Source organism: Cercospora kikuchii (genome assembly GCF_019650295.1).
Source record: "Cercospora kikuchii DNA, contig_00001, whole genome shotgun sequence".
Taxonomy (NCBI): Eukaryota; Fungi; Ascomycota; class Dothideomycetes; order Mycosphaerellales; family Mycosphaerellaceae; genus Cercospora; species Cercospora kikuchii.
The window spans coordinates 4065035-4080298 of NW_025408582.1; the positions used below are offsets into that span (position 1 = coordinate 4065035).

The 15264-nt window shown below is 55.6% G+C and overlaps 4 protein-coding genes across 4 annotated transcripts; 3 read left to right on the forward strand and 1 right to left on the reverse strand.

Moving 5' to 3' along the window:
- Nucleotides 1-2232: 2232 nt before the first annotated feature.
- On the forward strand, nt 2233-4174 carry CKM354_000158600 (uncharacterized protein; the record flags this gene model as incomplete). The annotated part of the gene is made up of 5 exons (XM_044796715.1): nt 2233-2562; nt 2615-2750; nt 2805-3248; nt 3300-3645; nt 3697-4174. 5 exons carry the CDS (start codon nt 2233-2235, stop codon nt 4172-4174), a joined length of 1734 nt encoding a protein of 577 aa, XP_044652650.1.
- Nucleotides 4175-5149: 975 nt separating this feature from the next.
- CKM354_000158700 (uncharacterized protein) lies at nt 5150-8103 on the reverse strand (the record flags this gene model as incomplete). Its single annotated transcript, XM_044796716.1, has 2 exons — nt 5150-7959; nt 8046-8103. 2 exons carry the CDS (start codon nt 8101-8103, stop codon nt 5150-5152), a joined length of 2868 nt encoding a protein of 955 aa, XP_044652651.1.
- Nucleotides 8104-9906: 1803 nt separating this feature from the next.
- Nucleotides 9907-11497, forward strand: CKM354_000158800 (uncharacterized protein; the record flags this gene model as incomplete). The annotated part of the gene is made up of 4 exons (XM_044796717.1): nt 9907-10552; nt 10610-10917; nt 10995-11157; nt 11223-11497. The coding sequence occupies 4 exons, from the start codon at nt 9907-9909 to the stop codon at nt 11495-11497; spliced, it is 1392 nt and encodes a 463-aa protein (XP_044652652.1).
- A 2279-nt stretch (nt 11498-13776) lies between these two features.
- Nucleotides 13777-15208, forward strand: CKM354_000158900 (uncharacterized protein; the record flags this gene model as incomplete). Its single annotated transcript, XM_044796718.1, has 5 exons — nt 13777-13788; nt 13867-13939; nt 13994-14482; nt 14536-15019; nt 15151-15208. 5 exons carry the CDS (start codon nt 13777-13779, stop codon nt 15206-15208), a joined length of 1116 nt encoding a protein of 371 aa, XP_044652653.1.
- Between the last annotated feature and the right edge of the window lie 56 nt (nt 15209-15264).

The following is a 15264-nucleotide window of genomic DNA, read 5'->3' on the forward strand; positions in this document are numbered from 1 at the left end:
ATGCGCATGGAGTCAGTGGCTCTCATCATGTCGGACGCTCCCTGGAGCGCCCGCCGGACCCACTCAGGTGAACTGGACTTCCGAATCTGGACTGGACATTTGGACGGTCGCTATGCTGCATAGCCGCGTGTCAAAGGCTCTCTGGCTATGATGATGGCTTTCTCACCGTCACTGGCTTACTGGCGACACGCTGCTCTGCTATATTGGTCGCCGCCATGGACACCACGCGCAGCGCGGCGCGAAGTGTGACAGCGATGGCAACATGGAGACCTCGCACTGTCCAACCAGCTCCACGATAGCACTTCCAACACTCCCAGCAAATATTCGCAGCTCATGCCCACGCAATCCAGGGCCTCAAACTCTGAAAATCATTGGCGAGCTTGCCAACTATCACCACGTCGCCGACCGCATTCAGCATGGCTTCGCCAGAGGCAACACACCTGAACAACGGCCACTCACTGAAGGTTCATCAACAAAGACGACCATGCATCAGCATACATGTATGCTACTTTGTCGCACCATCGCTCTCTCCAACAGGTAAGCTATCCTTTGCCCTTCAACTACCAGTACCAGCTAATAAGTTTCAAAGATACCCTGAATGACCGTGCTGGGCTCCACGCCATCAAGCTCATCCGCCCAAAAGGTATACGAGCAGAGAACGATGGCGATCCGTCAGAGGCTCTACAGCTCTATATATCCAGTCTTACCAACACGACGTTAATCACCTTGGCATAATTCGGCCACACATGACCGGAAGCATCTTGAAAGCTTGAGAAGCCACCCACAACCTGCCGTGAAAAACGATGATCACCATTGGGTCGATCCTCTTCAGACATGGCAAGCGCGGATGGCTCTGGAAAACGGGGACATTGGCGTCTGACCATGCTCCGCTTTCACCAGGCTGTATCGAATGCCATACCCGGCAAAGACAAAACAGGAGAAGACGCTGCTGCGACGAGGTCTTGGTCTGGGACTGAATACTTTTACCATCCTTTGGCAGGTCTGCGTGTCGCACCCTCTGCTGAATACTGGCATGTCGAAAGTAATCCAAGGCCCTCCCGACCGCTGAGCCCGCTGTCAACCATGCTCCACAACTGGCAAGATACTTGATGTCGGACCTGCAAACCTCCTGCTGCCTGCCGGATGCTGTACGGAGCGACAGGCCCCAGACCTGGCCAACGCTTTGGCCACGATCCTCCAACTAAGTCCTGAACGACCGCTGCGAGTGCCCAGTTGCGCTGGTCGCCTGAAGACATATTCGACAATCCGGCTGAATGGTGTCGCCCTCACGCATATGCATTTGCTGAACATGGGGTCTCCTGGACGAGCAGAGTGGGCACGCCGAATCCACGAGGACACGCACTCTATACCGACTGCCATGGCCTTCGTTCCTCTCCTGGGGCTGACCACCAGCTTCGCGGCGTTTCTACCATTGCGGTCCGCTTCTCCGTGTGGATGTATTCATGCTCAGGTCCTTCCCCTGCACTGCTTCTGGTGGCTCATGCCCGCTTCAGCTCACGGCACTGTCAAGTAATATCGCCAATGCCGGTCAACCGCCAACGGCCACGGCCTCCTCATTGCCCCGGCCTTGCTCCTCCATGCAGATGTGTCGCCGCTCCAGCGCTGCCCTGCACATGGAGCGCGCAGATACTGTCGTTCCCGAGGCACTCGACAGAGCGCTGGCACACGCGACCTCCAAGGCAGTCGGCTGAAGTCCATGACGATTCCTTTTCTTGTCCTTGCGGCCGACGGTGTTTCTGCTGACGGCTCCTGGGCCTTGCAAGTGACTGGGAATGGCGGTGCGCCTGACCGTTGGATACCTTCACTTGATGGGCTTTACTTCTCCACTGCGCCTTCCGCTCGTCGCTCGCTGCTGCTCACTCGTGCCTGCCTGCCTGACTGCAGCCTGACTTCAGTTGGCCGGTGCGTTGTTGCCCCGCTCAATTCTGACTAACGCACTTTCCAGTGACGGCCGTGCCAAATTCCGCCGCCCCCAACTCACCAAACACTTTCTCCGACATCGACATTTCCCCCACATCAACTTTATCCATCAGCACGAGCTCCATCATTGCACGCTTTCCTCCAGTCCCTTCCTCAGCTTCACAACATCCACTCCCGAATCCGCCGCGCACCCCTCGCATTCAGCCTCTCGAGCTGAGCGACCCTGTTTCTCCCTTGACCCTCCCCTCCTCGTACGAAAGCACTCAGGCCTGACTAGCTTCGGCTGCCGTCATGTCTGATACTCATGTGGACGCCGAGGCGCCTGTCGTCGACCAGAAGGCGCTCGATCTGGCCAAGGCCCGCGAGGCTGGCTGGTCCGAGACGACCGCATTCAACTACGATGAGTTCACGAAGCAAGGCGGCCACAGCGGCGAGTGGCAAGGCATGACCGGCGTCTACGAGTGGAACGACGAGTACGGCGACGTTGCACCTGAGCTTCCAGAGCTCGAGCGCATGCTCTACGGCACCGAGACGCGTGTCGTAGAGGGCAAGCACCGCGACACTCTCGATGAGATTGAGGTCGCGCTCGAGGGCGCCACCAAGGTGAAGCCCATTCAGACTGTAAGCTCCATCCTCCCCGTCGCCTCACGAACCCTCACTGACACTCAAAAAGTTCTCAGATGGTGGCCTTCACCCCGTCATGGCGGAGAATGTGAAGCGATGTGGCTACGAGAAGCCTACGCCCATCCAAGCCTACACCATCCCGGCAGTGAAGCTCGGTTACGACGTCGTCGGCATTGCTCAGACAGGTATGACCCAGCCGCCTGATCCCACTCGCATCATCCAACTGACATTCTCATTAGGTAGCGGAAAGACTGCCTCTTACATGATTCCCATCATTTCGGCATTGATGGGCAAGGCCAAGAAGTTGCGTGGCCCGCGCCCCAACGTCCTCGACCGCGGCTACGATCCCAAGCTGCACCGCGTCCGCGCCGAGCCACTCGTGCTCATCATCGTTCCCACGCGTGAGCTCGCGATCCAGGTCTTCGACGAGGCTCGCCGCCTCTGCTACCGTTCCATGCTTCGCCCAGGTGTTGCATATGGCGGTCTGCCAATGGGTCTTCAGGTCGAGGACCTTGGCAAGGGCTGTGACATCCTCATTGGTTCCCCAGGTCGCCTGATGGATCTCATGGACCGCCCTGATGTCCTCACCATGGGTCGCGTCAAGTACACCGTCATCGACGAGGCCGATGAAATGCTCAACGAGGACTGGTCCGAAGAGATGGCCAAGATCCTTGCTGGTGGTGGTAGGTCTACTAAGGCACATCCTTGTTCAGATCCCTACTAACGCAATCCAGACGCCAACGAAGATGCTGATCACGTCTACATGATGTTTTCGGCCACCTTTCCCAAGGGTGCTCGTCGCGTTGCCCGCGAGTACATGGCTGAAGATCACATGCGCATCAAGGTCGGTCGCGCTGGTCAAGCCCACAAGAACATCAAGCAAGAAATCATTGAGGTCGACCACACGAACAAGCGCCAAGCTGTCTACGACCTCCTCTTCGCATCTGAGCCATGTCGCACCTTGATCTTCTGCAATTCCAAGAACACGGTCGATCTCATTGACGACTTCCTCTACAACAAGGGCTTGCCAACCACGTCGATCCACTCAGACCGCAACATGAAGGAGCGTGAAGATGCCATGTAAGTCTTCCTTCTCCATGAACATCCATGCAGCTACTGATCAATCTACAGTCGTGCCTTCCGCACTGGCACTGCCCCGATCCTCATTGCTACCGGTGTCTCTGCTCGTGGTCTGGATGTTCCCAGCGTCGGACACGTGATCAACTTCGATATGCCATCCGCGATGTACGGCGGCATCCAAGAATACATACACCGCATCGGCCGCACCGCGCGTATTGGCAACCTAGGCCTTGCCACCTCATTCTATAATGAGCGTAACGAAGACATCGCTCAGGACCTCGTCAACGTCCTCATGGAGTGCGACCAGAGCGTTCCAGAGTTCCTCAAGCATCTGAAGCCGGAGCAGGTCTCTGAGATTCAGTTCGACGATGACTCTGAGGACGAGGCCGAGGCAGGCGAGGACGACGCCGGCGGTGCTTGGGGTGGCGATGCTGCTCCAGCTGATGAGCCAGCTGATACCGGCTTTCAGGCTGACGCCGGCTTTCAGGCTGACGACGGCTTCAAGCCTGCTACCGGCGACGCTTGGTAGATTGCTTGCGGCTGACACACTTCCACTCGTTACTTCACGACAAGAGCGGTGGTACCTTCACGATTCAAACGATCATTCGCTGCTCCATGGCGAGGGCCACAGAGCACTCGCACCATGAGGGGCACAGAGACATGAGATGGCAGGTACCGCGAGACGACAACCTACCGCGCTTGGTAGCATTGGTCGCGAGGGCCTCAGCAACATTGCTGAAAGGCATGTCTCACTGAAATGAGCGTCAGGATACTCACATCGAATTTGGTATCGAGAAATTTGAGACAGCGTTCTCAGCACTTGTTCTAGCTCGCTTCCTCCCTCTGTGACCGTGACTGTGCCTCATCTTGGTGATGCCCTATATGCCGCATGCATCATACCTCCTTGTAATAGCTTGTGATTGTCACCCTCGCATTCGCCTTTCATCATCACATTCATTGTCATTCTCACCGACCCTTGATGCAAGCTAAGTCTCGATCTTGTCCCTCCGCCTGCGCTTCGAGGTATGATCCTCGTGGAAAAATCAGCAAGAGCGCGGTGGAATGTGGCCCAAGGCACCAGTCGCGAGTCTTGGGCATGCGGGTGACGAAGAAAATTGTCTCGAGTAAATCGTTGCTGCTCGGTGAAATTGGGAAAGGCTTTGTGCAAGTGATTAAGTATTAATTAGAACGTACTAGCTACAGCTTTGTCTATCTGGATGATTTGTTCGAGTGTTTTCTCGTTCCTTCAGGCCACAGGCTCCTGTCCATGCTTCATCTTCGTCTCTCATACAGTTCTCTCAATGCATCTTTGTCATAATCGTATACCCGTTCGTTTCTCCATGCATATGCCTCGTCATCCACATTGTCTTCGTCGATGAACTCCCCGCTTCGTCTTTGGAACAATCAAACCGATGCCCATAGTAAACAAAAACTCCCTAAAAGCGCCATCGCTAATTCGCAGCAAAAGTAAATTCATCAATCGAGTTTCTCATCCTCTTCATCTTCAAACCCTCCTGACGCGATCAATGGCCACGCATTCCCTCCCATCTCTGCCGCCGAATCTGCCATAAGCATATCTTGCTGGCCCTCCTCCCACAGGAGCATCAGCCGCAACAGGCAACAAGTTTCGGTTCTGTTCAGCCTGCTGTCTAGCCCTTCCGAATCCTCTTACTGAATCTGCCAGAGAGACTTTACTCTCAGCCGCAACTTCCGCTTGGCTGGAGTAGAGCTGCGATCCAGGCGGAAGGAGCTTCTCGTTGTGAGAGTCTTGCTGCTGGTGTTGGATGTTGTTACGTTGGCGATGCGTCGAGCTCGAGAGCAATCTTGTCACCAGGTCGATTTTGCTGACAGGGTTGCGGAAGGCAAAATCGTCGAGGAGGCCACTTTGAGAGAGGCAGTCTCTGATGCCAGCGAAAGTGTCGAGGTGAGAGGGGAGATTGCTGTGGCGAAGGGAAGAGCTGGGCCAGATGGCGAGGTAGGCCAGAGCATAGATGGTAACGAAGACGGAGAGGGCGATGTAAGCAGACATGTCAGCGGATATTCTGACACGCTGCTGGGCGATGTAAAATTGTGCCCAGAAGACGCCACCGGCCAAGATGGGTATCGCGGCGCTGAGCAGGGTGATGGCGGAGATGAATGCCATACGATAGTGTCCATTGAAGAGTGCACTCAGGCTAGTGAGGACGGGAAGGTCGGCGGTGTAAGATGTGAGCAGTGTGCGTTCGGCCGTGTTGCCAGTCGAATCTCCGGTCCAGGTGGTATTCTTGGCTGCAAATTGGGTGCTGGATGTCAAGCTCTCAAACGGCGTAAGACGGCGATACGCGAGGTCGATGTCGTGCCACCCCAGGAAGGCGATCATAGCCAGCAGCGCAGGCAGAAAGCTGTAGAGGAAGTTCGTGCCGCTGAAGCCGAGCGTGTCGACTGCTGCCGGAACCAGAGGATCGAAGCCGTTGTCGATCGCCGTTGAGGGAAGGTAGGAGACGATCAAGAACGCGAGCAGAAGCACGATGGCCACGATCGGCCAGAGAAGCGCGAAGAATGGCTGCAAGAACCAGGGAAGTGGGGAGCCAGTCGCGTGGTCTTCTTCGCTGTGGTGATCGCGGAGGATTGCTTCTTTGGACTGACGCGGCTGCCGTCCGGCTTCGAGGTCCATGTCTGGTTCGGAATACCGTTTCTCGCGGATTCGACCATCTTCCACTTCGTAGCTGCGAGCCGGCTTGTCTGCAATGCCGTAGGCATGGAAGACGTCGTTGGGCCGATGCGAAGTACGGAAGTAGCCGATTTGGGGCACGGTCTCGCCTTCACCATCCAGAGCGTTGCTGCGTTCAAGGAGAACGATCAAATCCGCGAGACTGCGAGGGTCCCACTTCAGGCTGGTCGTTGTTCGTGTGACGCCGTAGATCAACACAATGGACAAAACGAGGAGCAAGATGTACAGCGCGATGACGACCCAGATCGCGCCCTGCACGGCAATCCAATGCCATGAGGCGGAGCTATCCTGGTGCACGTTGAAACTGCTGGCCAGAAGCGGGATGGTGAAGATCTGCAACCAAGCCACGAGTAGAAACGTGCCAACGGTGGGCATTCGCGCACCAAAGTGACCAAAGTAGGGCAGGAGCAGACTGCGGGGCTGCAGAGGCAACTTCGCTCCCGCAAATCGAGAAGGCGGCGACGCTGAAGAAGCCATTGCAATGAATGGAGCGATGCGGTAGATGGCCTTGACGATCTCAAAGAGCCACATGAGGATCGCCATTCCGAGGATCGTTGGCAAGTATCGGAAAACGAAGTATTTCCCATCCGCGAAGCCTTCGTACTCCGTTAGACCCATGCCTCCATTGGCTCTGCTCCATGCTGCAGCGATGATCAGGCAAATCAGGTATGCCAGAAGTGCTAGCACAAATGCAGAAAGCGCCAGAGGTCGCAGAATGCCTGGGATGAAGTTCAACGGCGGTTGCCGCGACTCTGCTTGACTGACTGGGATGAATAAGTTCGGACCTTGCGGCTGTGCCACTTGTGCGTATCCTTTGCTCGTTCGATCAGAATTGCGTGGTGCAGGTAGGACACCGATGTCCTGCTCCAGATCCTGCTTCTCTTCTTGCGGCACTTCCTCATAGCGGTGCTGCTTTTGGGGCTGCAAAGCATTAGGCCAATGTGCTGCTGTTGAAGCATCGTAGGGATACTGGCCTTCGATGCCCGGACCTCCAGGGTATCGTCGGCTGCCTCGAACTTCTTCGTCTCGGGTAAGCTGATCGAGGGCGAAGTGGATGTAGGGTGTATCGTCAACACCTGGCGTGGGTGCGTCTCTTTCTCGATTAATCGCTTGTGCCGCTGAGCTTTGGGCAAGCGTTGGTGATATGCGGCTCGCCGTCTTGGTCGATCGATTGTCTTCCATAACGGCACTTGGCACGGGCTTTCTTCTGATTCCGCCGTTTCGTAGTTGTCCTTGAGGATGAGGCTGACTTGATCCTGCAACGACTCCACAAGCTGCAGCAGCTGCAGGAGCTGAGGGTGCCTCCTCGATGCTCGCTCGTCTGTGGCCTTCCCCTCTCAGCGGAGTCTTCCGATGCTGCTCCTCTTCCTCGGTGACGGTTGCATGCTGGGGTGGAACAGCCAATTGAGTTTGGCTTTGTGATGGGGTTCGGTATCGCGAGGGTGGTGTTTGGAAGCGAGTGATGGTTTGGCGTGATGCGTGCAGAGCATTGGCAGACTCGACGGATCGACCAGACGAGCCTGAGTTGGACAGCGAGTAGTAGTCTTCGGAAGCCGCGACGGAGGTGAGGGAGGGACGACTGTGAATGACGGACGGGTTGGAGACTGTTATTTGGTCAGGCACGAGTCAGTCCTGGTCCATCGGTTGCCGTGCAGCATGGATGTGTTGTCCCCCATGGTGTTCCACTTACCGTTGGTCTGGCGGAGGAAGAAGGCGTCGTGCTCCGGCGTGCGGAGAGTGTTCGACATTGGAGGGGCTATAGTGAGTGTGGGCTGTGCATATTATGTATGTCGTCAATAACGATCGGACGAGCAGCGGGCAGGCAGTCAGTATGATCGTTGGACGATTGCACACGTGCGATAAGAGAGCGAACGGGGCCGATGGGACGGGCAGTTCGGATAAACGTGCAGCTGTTGGAACGTCTTCGTTGCAATACTTGCGCTATGTACCCTACCGGCGTGCTGCAGCAAAGAGTGGTATGAGATGGCGGGCAAACCAGCTCAGCAGCTTGGTGGCGGGGAAGGCTGGGAACACCTCAACGCGCCCGCTCATTGGCTGCAGACCGCATTGAGTGCCATGGCGGGCGGTGATGATGATACAGTGCGACTAACAGGCGACGAAGGAAGCGTGTTGCCGCATCGCGCTGCGCCTGCGTGTGGTCCGGTTTTGGAGTGTTGTTGTTCCTGTGCAAGTCGAGTGAGTCGTGGCGTGGCTATCACTTCGTGGCTGGTGTGACGCCTGAGGCATAAATCACGTGCGCTCATCGGAAACCTCGCGAGTCTTGCCGAGCAGCAGCGACTTCAACGAGGAGCAGCATTGGAGAGCACCCGCAGCAACCTCACCAACCCACATCACACCGCGCACTCGTCACAATGGCTGGTCTCCTCGGAAAGAAGTTCCCCGCGCCCGTCGGTATGGAATCCTCAATGCCTGCGACCAGGAGCTGTAGCGGACAGGACTGACGACATGAATAGCAAAGCCGATGTGGCCTTTCTACACTGCCGGTACGTCAGGACAACCTAGTGATATGCTGGACGTAGAGGATTTGGCTTTCTGGTGCTGGAGGAGAGGTGTCGGCAGACGGACAAGGCACACAGAAGAGCTGACATCCCCGCGCAGGCTTGATCATTGCATACGGCATCAACTCCTTTGCGACCGTCCTTGCAAACAGTACGTCCACGAACGCGCCCCATCAACCACTACATGGCCACTCCGGGTTTGTTCGAGACGAACTTCACTGACAATCACCCTCCCACAGCCGATGAGTACAAGAACGACCCAAGGAACCCAGCGAAGAACATCAAGAAGGACCACTAAGCTTCTGAATGGGCGGCATGACTGCAATGGCACGAGCGAGGGACAATAGAAGACATTACAGTATGACTGAATTGGTCTGCGCGCTGCGATAGACGGGGGACAGCGAGTGTACATATACTACCACATACCCGAACCTCGTGCTTTGCGGTTGAGAGCGAAAACGAAGTCCTTTCTTTTGTGCAACATGGGCCTCATGGATACCTCTCTGGCGAGTTCAGAATCTCCGAATCGGCGATTCGCTGAAGATGCAATTCGGACTTGGGTGTCTGAACGAGCGACAGCACACCAGTCCTTGCGGACGTGTATGCAACTGCACAGGCGGCTTGCGTCACGGAACATGTTCAGCAGAACAAGCTCGCTTCGCTCACACCGTGTCTCCTGTCTATTACCAGTTGCTCCGCTCCATCTGTCAGTGCTTTGTTCTCAGACACTACATCAACAACTCATGCAAACTGCTGCAAGATGTGAGCGTACCTTTCCTGCGGCGACATGGCAGGAGAAACACTCCTCAGTTTTCCCCATGTCCTTACGTGCTGGCCTCGACAACTCCCCAGGCTTCTAGTCAACGCGTGCATGATGAATTCGGCGACCCTAGAGGCGGGACGCGCCGCGATATCCATTCGCTCCTCTGCTCTTCCTCTGCAGATTAACATCAATTTACATCGACTGCGGCCCGCGAAATCTGGCATGCGACCGGTAGCGCTGTTAATGGTTTACTGATATGAAATGTCAGGATGTTCATCTCTTCCATTCGACGAACTGCCTTGCACCATGGCGCTCTCTGCATGAGAACACTGACCTCCTTCTCAACTCAGCGCCATGGGTCCCACCATCAACGACCCACGACCATTAGAAGAGCACATACATCGTCAACCCTCAAACTAAACCCTTCCGTAATCATCGAAGAGGAGAGCCTTCCCGGTTACAATCCTTCCCATTACTACCCCGTTCGCATCGGCGACCTACTCCGAGACCGCTACCACATCATCGGCAAACTAGGCTATGGCTCCACATCTACCGTCTGGCTCTGTCGTGACCTGAAATCACAAGACTCGTCTGTTTACGTCGCCCTCAAAATTTACACCAACGACAACTCCAAGACCAATCGAGAATTACCAATTTACAAACACATCAACAGTCTCCGAAATTGTTCGTATGTAGGCCGGAGTTACCTTCGTGTACTGCGCGATCACTTCGAACTGGAAGGACCTCACGGAAGACACATTTGTCTCGTCCACGAAGCAGCTGGAATGAATTTCGAAGAACTACGAGATCTATTGCCGGACGAAACTTTCGGGCCGGATTTACTGCGTCAGAGTCTGCGTGGTATCCTTCGCGGGTTACATTTCCTTCATACCGAGGCGAGAGTGATTCACACGGGTTTGTTCTCCTTTCTCTCCAACTACTTGCAGCAGACTCATTCGTGCTGTGGTGTAGACATTCAACCTAAGAACATTCTCCTCGGCGTCCTCAATGGCTCTGCCTTTGAGAGGTTCGAACGCGATGAGGAAGAAGCGCCTTTTCCGCGGAAAGAATTGCCTTGTGGTCGAATTGTCGACGTCTCACACCCCATGGCGCTAACGAAAGCGCCTGCCTTGTTGTGTGACTTGAGTGAGGCAAGATTCGCTGAAACAGAGCCTCAGTCAAATAGGGATCTGATCATGCCGGATATCTACAGAGCACCAGAGGTCATACTGGGAATGCCGTGGAGTTATGAAGTCGATATTTGGGGGTTCGGAATGATGGTATGATTCGCTGTCTTGAGCAGAGAGACGACGTGTCGTATTGAACAAGGAGCAATACTGACTCATTTGCTTTCTAGCTGTGGGACCTCTTCGAGCCCAGGCGTTTGTTCCCCGCCAAAGGCTCCGATGAAAGATACTCTGAAGTCCATCATCTCGCACAAATGGTTGCCATCATGGGTCCACCGCCTACAGATTTCTTGGATCGTTCAGAGCGAAGCACGTTGTACTTTGATGAGAATGGTATATCCTAGCTCAATCTGTCGAATTCACTCAGCAGTTCGTTGTGTCTAACACATCTCGAACAGGTCACTGGAAAGGCGACGTCGAAATCCCGGAAGGCATGAATTTGGAGACTGCAGAGCAGAGACTACAAGGTGAAGAACAAGCACAATTTCTCAATTTGATGAGAAAGATGCTGCAGTGGAGACCGGAGGATCGGTGTAGTATTGAAGATGTCTACCTAGATGAGTGGATGATGGGTGATCTAATCGCTTCGGGAGAAGTCGTTCGTACATGCTCCTACTTCCCGTTCTCATTCCCATCCCTGTCCAGTCTATCATGCACTGTGAAGCAGGTGTGATGGGCTTATAACCCTCCAATATCTTGACCTGACAGCATCAAATGTCGCTTTACCTCCTTTGATGCTGCATCTTTCCTTCCCACGCCCGTAACGTTGAGACTGTTTCTGTCGGTATCGTATACAGTCACCCTGTCGACGAACGCGTCCGCTGCAGTCGAGACGCAGGTGTCGCAGAAGCTTCATGTGCCAGGTCATGCATGCCATTACGATATTCTACGTATGGAGTATCAGTTCGCATGCGGCTCGTGCAGCTGTCAAACAGCCCTGCAGATGATCGGACATGTCGGCGGTAAGTAGGGCATAGTCCTGCTCTTCTAGACATATCCGCATGATCGATACATAGCATCTTCTACTGGAGTCCGGTGTTGCATGTTATGTATCAGTGTCGAATTCCTATCTTGAGCAACAGTGATGAGGTGCGATTCGCGACGTGCGGTCGCGCTTGTTGCCGAATCAATGTTAGCGGTGGCTTGTGCGATAGCATATGTCGATCATGTAGTCGTGCGACGGAGCCAAGGGTCTGGATCTCGCTGCTTGTTTCACGCTGTTTGGATAGCATTGACGATCTTGCGGAGAGCGAGGCATATCGCTTTTTACAAGTAGCCATGAGATGCACAAATCGGCACATTGCCTACCTCTTTCGTCCTGAACAGCTACGTGTACGGCCAGCGACTATGTCAGATGAGGTGCGCAAGTCGGAAGTGGATGACGCTCCCCGCGTGAGAAAGGGCTGTCACGAGTCGCGTGCCATCGGAATGATGAGGTGAGGTCGCAAGCTGGGCACAGCTAATTGCCCTTTTTGCCCGATGGCGGGCTCGCGATAGGATGCGCGCAGCCGTGACGACGATCCAACCAGTCATGCTCCGGGGTGGGTGAGATCGCGAGAGCGGCGCTGACCACGCACGGTGGACGGTTTGCTCGTTGCTTCCCCGTTTGATGCGGCGTTGTGCAGGAGGAGAGCATTCCAGAAGAGGCACGAGAGCCCAAGGCGCTGGGAGGCAATACCTTAGTGATGATCTCGGAGATGCGCAAGTGCACGTCCGGAGGGCAGACGCAGTAGCCGCGGCAGGTCGGTGGTTGGATCTGGTGTGCCAAAGTTAGACGGGCTCGAGCATGCATCGCCGTTGCTTGGAGTGTGCCGGTGCAAGGAAGTTGCTGGCAGGTCGCAAATGGCTGCCCTTTCATTGACGCCCAAAGCGCGTCCGCATTGGCAGTGCAGTGCAGTGGTGGCACGACGAGAGGCGACAGGAGGGCGCATGCTGTTGACGTCTGCGTCAACGATACGTCAAGGAGCAGCATGGATTCTGTTCAGGATGGCATGGCACAGCGTCGTGCAGCCGCTGATGGGCCGGAGAAGAGGCGCGCGTGTCAGTGGTGCTGCTGCTGAAGCAAAAGCAAGTCAATTTGACGGCAATTTGAACGAGTCGGACGTAGCGACGGATGCCAAGGGGTGTCTTTGTCTGGGCGGGTGATTGTCCTTCTTCTGCCTCGTTGTTGTTCGGAGCGCATTTGGCCTGATTGTGCGCTTGCATTCACCACTGCACGCGGCTGCTCGTTTGTGCTTGACTGCTACTTGGAGCGTAGACCCGCGCCCGGCGCCAAACCACTTGCTCTCGACCCAGCTACCGCACTCTGCTACACCTTCCCACGCACTTGCCTCCCGCGGTTCGCATCTGCACCGCTCGCTCGCTCGCCCACCAAACACCGCCGCCACGGCTGGCACCTGCTGCTAGCCTGAGACACTGCGCTGCTCTCGGTACGTACACTGCACTCTCTGCCTTGCCTTGCCCTGCCCTGCTCCCATCACAAGCGGTCAGCGGACTGTTCGTCGCTATCCGACTCGTGACCATCCACCACCTTCACTCGCTTGCACATCAGCCCTCGAGCTGCCCTCTTCACGCCCGCACGAGCACGTCCTGCTTTTGCTTGCTTGCTTGCTTGCACCGCTAGACGACGTTTGCAAAAAGGCGTGCTCGCGAGGCTGCCTTCTGCAGATCTGCTCCCGCCGCCCGATTGACGTCCTGTCTGCCTCCTCAGCCAGGCTCGCCCCGCAAAGGTTAGGCAAGCAAGCAGCGATTCGGCCCTCACCGCCCAACCTGCCCTGCCCTCAGCCTCTTACTCTCGCCCGCCGTCCTGCATCACTGCCACTAACATCAACCACTACAGTCCCTCCTCCACCTCGACCGCTCCCCGCTCGCTCTCGGTAGAAATACTGAGCAGCGCCGACCGTCGACCCTCGCAAAGCCTTGCAAAACCCTCTCTGGAGGTCATAAATCAACATGACGACAATGGTACGCCGGCCATCACCATACCCCTGCGACGACCGCGTCGCAAAACAGCTTGGAGAATGCATGTTGACATGAGGACAGGATCTCCGCGTGGGGAACAAATACAGAATCGGTCGCAAGATCGGTAGCGGCTCGTTCGGCGACATCTACCTGGGTATGACGATAATGAAGCCTGCTGCGTCAAGAGAGGGAGTGCTGACGTGACCAGGCACCAATATCATTTCGGGCGAAGAGATCGCCATCAAGCTCGAGTCGGTCAAGGCGAAGCACCCACAGTTGGAGTATGAAGCTCGCGTGTACAAGTCGCTGGCGGGTGGTGTCGGTATCCCATTTGTGAGATGGTTCGGCACGGAATGCGACTACAACGCCATGGTCCTCGATCTTCTCGGACCTTCTCTCGAGGATCTCTTCAACTTCTGCAACCGCAAGTTCTCCCTCAAGACCGTCCTCCTTCTCGCCGATCAGCTCATCTCCCGCATCGAGTACATCCACGCGAAGAGCTTCATCCACCGCGATATCAAGCCAGACAACTTCCTCATGGGCATCGGCAAGCGCGGCAACCAGGTCAACGTGATCGATTTTGGTCTGGCCAAGAAATACCGTGACCCCAAGACACACTTCCACATCCCATACAGAGAGAACAAGAATCTGACTGGTACCGCTCGTTATGCCTCGATCAACACCCACTTGGGTGTCGGTAAGCCACGCCCTCTTCCCTTGCCGCATATGCGCCTACTGACCACCTTCTAGAGCAATCTCGTCGCGACGACATGGAGTCTCTCGGTTACGTCATGCTGTACTTCTGCCGCGGATCACTCCCATGGCAAGGCCTGAAGGCGGCAACCAAGAAGCAGAAGTACGACCGCATTATGGAGAAGAAGATGACCACTCCGACCGAGGTCCTGTGCCGTGGCTTCCCCAACGAGTTCGCCATCTACCTCAACTACACTCGCAGCCTGCGTTTCGACGACAAGCCCGACTACTCCTACCTCCGCAAGATCTTCCGCGATCTCTTTGTCCGCGAAGGCTTCCAGTACGACTATGTGTTCGACTGGACTGTGTACAAGTATCAGAAGAACGCTCAGGCTATCGCTCAGGCCCAGGGCAACCAGAACGCGGCCGAAGAAGCTGAGGAGAAGCCGGGCCGTAGGACTGGAGCTGCCACTCGTGGTACTACCGGCCAGCTCTCCAAGGACCGCACTGGTGCTGTTCCGCAGAGAGAGGGTACCGGAATGTGAGTGCGCACATACACATGACCTGCCTCCGAACCTCCGTCTTGTAAGGCGCCTTCTCCTCTGCGTTCGTGATTTGTATACGCGCGAGGGGATAGAAGACTTGTGCTAACGACCGCTTCTGTGTTGACAGGCAACTTCGCAGTGCAAACAAGCGTGGCGCTGCGGATCAGTCCTACACTGGTTACTGAATGACGGACAGGCTCTCGGCGGGGCTGCCACTCACTCTCATCTCACGGACATCGTA